A 5,676-nucleotide genomic window follows, 5' to 3' on the forward strand; every position below is an offset into this window, starting at 1 on the left:
CACCTATGACACCATAGGAAATTGTCAGTCACTCCCTCCTTATAAAATGACATCCACACTCAAGTGCCATGATCTCATACCAGCCAGATTCATCCTCTCCAAAGACATTTCTTCTGCACTCCTTCAGTGTGGGCCCACCCCCGTTTTCTTCTCTTGTCTTCATCAACATGGTCCCTGGGAGATCTCACCTGTTCCTATTCCTCTCTGTATGTGTGGCTCTCAAGTCTACAGCTGTTCTTGACTTCCCTCCTGACCTCAACATCAGTATTTCCAACTGTTTATGGACTGGAATAGTAACCTGTCAGTATTTCAAACCCAGCACCTCCAAAATAAGACTTGTACCTTTTTAATCTGCTTCTCTTCCTGTGCTCCCCATTTCATTGGATGGGGACTTAGTAGAGATGTCTTTAACTTACACCACTCCCCCCACCCTCCTCCCCATCTTTTGAGTTACCAAGACCTATCAATGCTATTCCCACATGGCCTCCCAGTCCATCTCCTCCTTCCCATTCCCACTGCCACTGCCACAGGCTCTCACTTCCTCTCTTAATTATTGCAATATCCTATTGGCCTGCTGCTTCCTGCCACTAGAGTGATCCTCAACCACAGTGCTAAACGGTTCACCCTCTTTCCAAACAAACAAAAAGTCGTTTTTTCAATAGTTCCCCATTGTCTAAAAAATAAAGTTCATGATTTTTTTAAAAACCTGGCTTTCAATGCCTTCTAGAACCTTGCCTTAGCCATCCTATTACTCACCACCCTATCTGCTTATCACCGTCTAGGCCAGCGGTTCTCAACCTGTGGGTCGCGAACCCTTTGTGAGTCAAACGACCCTTTCACAAGGGTCGCCTAAGACCATCGGAAAACACATATATAATTACATATTGTTTTTTGTGATTAATCACTATGCTTTAATTATGTTCAATTTGTAACAATGAAATTGGGGGTCACCACAACATGAGGAACTGTATTAAAGGGTCGCGGCATTAGGAAGGTTGAGAACCACTGGCCATTATGAGGCCTAGGTAAGATTTGTTTGTTTTTTGTTCTTCCTCACCAGAGGATATTTTTCCCATTACTTTTCAGAGAGAGTGGGAAGGAGGGAAAAAGGGGGAGAGATGGAGAGAGATGGAGAGAGACAGAGAGAAACATCGATGTGAAAGAGACACATCTTCATCCTCTGGTTGCTTCCTGCATGCACCACAACCAGGGCCCTTGACTGGGAATCAAACCTGAGACCCTTCTGTGGGTGAGCAGATGCTCTAAGCACTGAGCACACTGGCCAGGGCAAGAATTATATGTAATATAAAAATGGGAGTAACTGTGAAAACTTGTCAATGAAGAAATGAAACCAAACTGACAACTAGCTTAAGTACATTAAGTCCACTGAACACAGTTGATTCATCAATGCGGAAATGAAACCAAACAAACAAAAACCCAAACGGTCAACCAGTTATTTTATCTTTTATACAGCAAGATTGCCTTATGGTCAATTAGTCATGTGGGCAAAATGTTTGCAGCAAAAATGATTGTGGCACGAATACGATGGTGAAAGTACCTAGAACCAATTTTCTTCTTTTTGAGAATCAAATGGTTCTATGGTTAATGAAGCATTCATTCACAGGAAAGGGGGAGATTGAACATTTTAAAAGGTCTCATTCCTGGAATGGTGCTCCTCCTGTAAGCCATCAGGAAGGTTCCAGAAAAATGCCTGATTTTGTTTTTTCTTTAAAAATATGTATATAATTGAGCTGGGATTTTATTTTTTTCAAAAGGTTTCTCAAAATGATTGCCTTATTCTTAGTAGGCTTCAATCAAAACCACATTAAAAGTCTCTCAAGGCATTTTATCCAAAATAAAGTTCCCTTTTAAAACTGACCTGCCCTCTTTATAAGGCACTTATCTCATCAAAGGATATTTATTCACAGACTTTATACAACTATTTTAATGAATTAAGTAAAGAAAAAGTATTTTTTTCCCTGCAGTTAGAAAACAATCACATAGTCTGTGTAGATTAAACAAAATATACTCTTTTTTATTATTATTCCTACTTTTAAAACTTTTATTTATTGATTTGAGAGAGAGAAGCATTGATTTGTTGTTTCACTTATTGATTCTTGTCTGTGCCCTGACTGGGGATCCAACCTGGAAACTTGGCGTATCAGGATGATGCTCTAACCAACTGAGCCATCTGACCAGGTTATTATTCCTACTTTGGAAAAGAGAGTAGAATAAAGGAACGGACATTGTGATTACTGCCCCACTAGGACCCCTAGAAAAGTCTCTCAAGGTTTTTAACAACTTGGTTAATTAGCATTTCCTCTAAGTTACCTAGGAAGGCAGCATGAATGTTTTCCCTTTTCTTTTTTCCTAATTAGTAAATATACCTCAGGTAGGCTGGCTTCACTGAAGCCCCCCCGCCCCTGCCCTTATAGAATAACAACCTGCCTGAAGGCTAAAGTGGGTATGTTATGGGAGTGTGTGAGATTAGAGAAAATGGCTCATATATCCTTTGCTCCTTCAAACTCAAGAGCTCCACCACTGTTCTTGGGAAAAAAGAAAGCTTGGCTGTGAATCATTGCACAGCATTTGCCTGTGCGGCTGAAAACAAGAGAATACCATTATACTCATAGTTATAAATATTAGTAATTATACCGTCTCACATGGATTCAGCATTCCACAGGCCAAGCAACGTTAGCTGAGAGCAAGGGAAGGCATGATAAGGGAGACAGCAAGTTGGGCGTTGGGGTCAGACAGACGCAGGACTGGACCTCGGCTCCACGAATGGCAGCAACACTGGTCTGGGCCAGGCAGGCAATCTGCTTGAGCTTCTTTTTTTTTTATCACAAAATATGTGTAACACCCACCTCAGAGAGGTATGAAAATTAAATACAACAAAATGTAAAAAAAAGCACAGAGCATGGTTCCTGGCATGTGAAAGGTGTGCACTGGCTATTAGCTTCCCTCGGTTGACTCATCTGTAAAAAGGGGGTAATACAACCCACCCAATGAAGCCAGTGTGGGGGTCAAGTGAAACAGTTCCCTGAAGGGGCGCACCCTTGTCAGTTTCCTCTCCGTTTATTTCCTGGCCCCATTCCCCACCCCCACACCCCAGCTACTTAGGAGGAAAGGGCAATTCAGCATATTAGAACTTTTGAGAGAGGAAGTTTATCTTATATCAGTTTTTTTTTTTTTTACTTATCTATGGTTTTCTAATTGTTTCTCAGAGGAAAAAAAAAATAAATGACCAGAATTAAGTATTTTTAAGAAACTAGGAACAAGCTGGAGGCACTAGATCAGTGGTTCTCAACCTGTGGGTCGCGACCCCTTTGGGGGGTCGAACGACCCTTTCACAGGGGTCGCCTAAATACATCCTGCATATCAGATATTTACATTATGGTTCATAACAGTAGCAACATTACCGTTAAGAAGTAGCAACGAAAATAATTTTATAGTTGGGGTCACCACAACATGAGGAACTGTATTAAAGGGTCGCAGCATGAGGAAGGTGGAGAACCACTGCACTAGATAATTGGGAGCCCTCGTGATGAAAGTGTGAGAATGGACCAGCCCCAGCCCATCCCGTTCAACCATCTAAGCATTTACTTGAGACAAACAAAAAGGTCACAGTGTCACTTCAATTAAACCAACAGTTGAGTAAGAACTGCAAGGGGCGATGCAAAGAAAGGGAATAAAACACACACAACAACAACAACAGAGAGGAAAAGTAAGTTTTCACACAAATCTGAGCTCTCTTCCAAAAGGTTCATGGACGCTAACATGTTATCTGCTGACTCCTGTGGAGTTTCCAGAATCGCCACTTTCTGATGAGACGGGAAGTGTCGAGGAGACATGCCTTCGCCGGCGCCGCGGCCCACCCGCTCGGTCAACGGCACAGGCCGGCCCAGCAGCGCCGCGGGCACACGCGTCCTCGGGTGTCACCTTCACCGAGCAAGGCGCGGTGCCGCCCAATGTAATTCCTAAGGGGAGGGACGCAGGAAAACGTGCCTCTCGCCTTGAGAGCTGTCCTTTATTTATTTATTTTTGGGAAGTTCTTCTTTGGTTAAGGTTGGATTTATTTCGATATTTATGTACATGATTTACCCACACCGAGGACGGAGGGAAACTCCCACTGTCACTGCTCTTTGGGTTTCCAGGACGAGGTGCTCCGAATCTGGTACCGTTTGCATGTGAGAAGTCCAGAAGTTCCCTTAAGCAGGCACCTAATTAAGTTGGAGGCACAAAGCCAATAAAAGGGGGAGGAGGAAATCCAACCAGAATGTCGGAATATCTTTTTTCCTTTAAAGCACTAATTTCTTTTTTCTAAGATTTTTTTTCCCCCTCTGGAGGAGAAACCGGATTAAAAACGCAACCACCTTCGGAGAGAACCTTAGACCAGAGGGCAAAGGTGCGCGGTGCACGGGCGCCGGGGTCCAGGCCAGGGTCCCGGCGGGGGTCCCGGGCTCGCTAGCTGCCCCCTTCCTCGGGCTCGCTGCAGGGCGAAGGCGCGGACGAGGCCTTGGACTCGCCGTCGCTGTTGCAGTCGGACCTGCGCGGGGGGCCGGCCGGGCCGTCCTGGCCCCGCGCGTGGCGCTCCAGCAGCTCCTGGAGGTGCTTGATGTAGCCGATGGCGGCGCGGAGCGTCTCCACTTTGCTCAGCCGCTTGCCCGCCAGCTCCCGGGGCAGGTGGTCGCGGAGGCGCGCGTACCCCTCGTTCACGCAGCGCACCCGCTGCCGCTCGCGCTCGTTGCGCTTGCGGAGGAAGGCGGGCTCGAAGGCGCCGTCCAGCGGCAGGGGCAGGTAGGGCCGTCTCGGGGCGCAGCACGCGGCGTCCAGACGCAAGGAGACCCTGAAGGGGTCCCTCAGAGGGAGGCGGGGCAGGGTCTCGGGCAGGCTCAGGGGCCCCGGGTGGAGGGGGTACGGCAAGGTCAGCAGTCCGGCCGATTTCCGTGTCTCCATCGCTCGCCAAAAAACAAACAAACAAACAAAAAAGCCAACGAACAGATGAACCAAGAAGTTAATGTCTCGGCAGAAAACGAGGCTGCAAATCTTCAAAGCAGAGAGGATGGTCCATTCAGACTGCCTGGCACAGAAGGTCTGTGTGGGGAGACGTTTCTGAGCCCCGAAGCTCAGTTCCAGAACACGCTCCCGGGAAACTGTGCATGATTCCCTAAAGTCAGTGCACGCCTCCGTCTCCTTATAAAGTTCCAGACGGAGGTGCCAGGCCAAGATTTAGGACCCCTAATCCGCACTTCAAACCTCGTCTTCCTCTCTGATCTTCTTCTTTCAAAAAGGTAACAAAAGGGGTTCCTCTGCTCGGTCCCCCAGCCTGGAAATGTGAGCGCACACCAAACAGAGTAATCTTCCGAAGCCACCCGAGGTTTGCAATTACTGTAATCCACTGATCTGGGTCTTCAAGAGCCGAGGAATCCTCGCGGATTCAGGAGGGCTCCTCCCAGGAACCGACAGGCCTCCTGGCGGCGGAGCGAAAGTTTCCCGGAGGCTTTCTCCTTGAAAATCACAACTTGAACTGCCCTTTGTGGTTTCCGGCGTCCAGGGCTAATGGAAAGGGCTTTGAGACTGTTTGCAAACTTGCACTTGCTCTTTCATTTTGGGGGAGGTGGAGAGAAGACCTCATCAAAAGAAAAGACTGCTCCCTTGTGGTTATACAATGTG

The 5,676-nt window shown here is 46.9% G+C and overlaps 1 protein-coding gene across 1 annotated transcript; it reads right to left on the bottom strand.

Annotated features, from left to right (window-relative positions):
- Window positions 1-1,462: 1,462 nt before the first annotated feature.
- On the bottom strand, window positions 1,463-5,298 carry ASCL4 (achaete-scute family bHLH transcription factor 4). The gene has a single exon (XM_059681727.1). It carries the CDS (start codon window positions 4,957-4,959, stop codon window positions 4,468-4,470), a length of 492 nt encoding a protein of 163 aa, XP_059537710.1. The 5' UTR covers window positions 4,960-5,298; the 3' UTR covers window positions 1,463-4,467.
- Between the last annotated feature and the right edge of the window lie 378 nt (window positions 5,299-5,676).

The sequence above is a fragment of the Myotis daubentonii genome, chromosome 2, assembly GCF_963259705.1.
Source record: "Myotis daubentonii chromosome 2, mMyoDau2.1, whole genome shotgun sequence".
Classification (NCBI taxonomy): Eukaryota; Metazoa; Chordata; class Mammalia; order Chiroptera; family Vespertilionidae; genus Myotis; species Myotis daubentonii.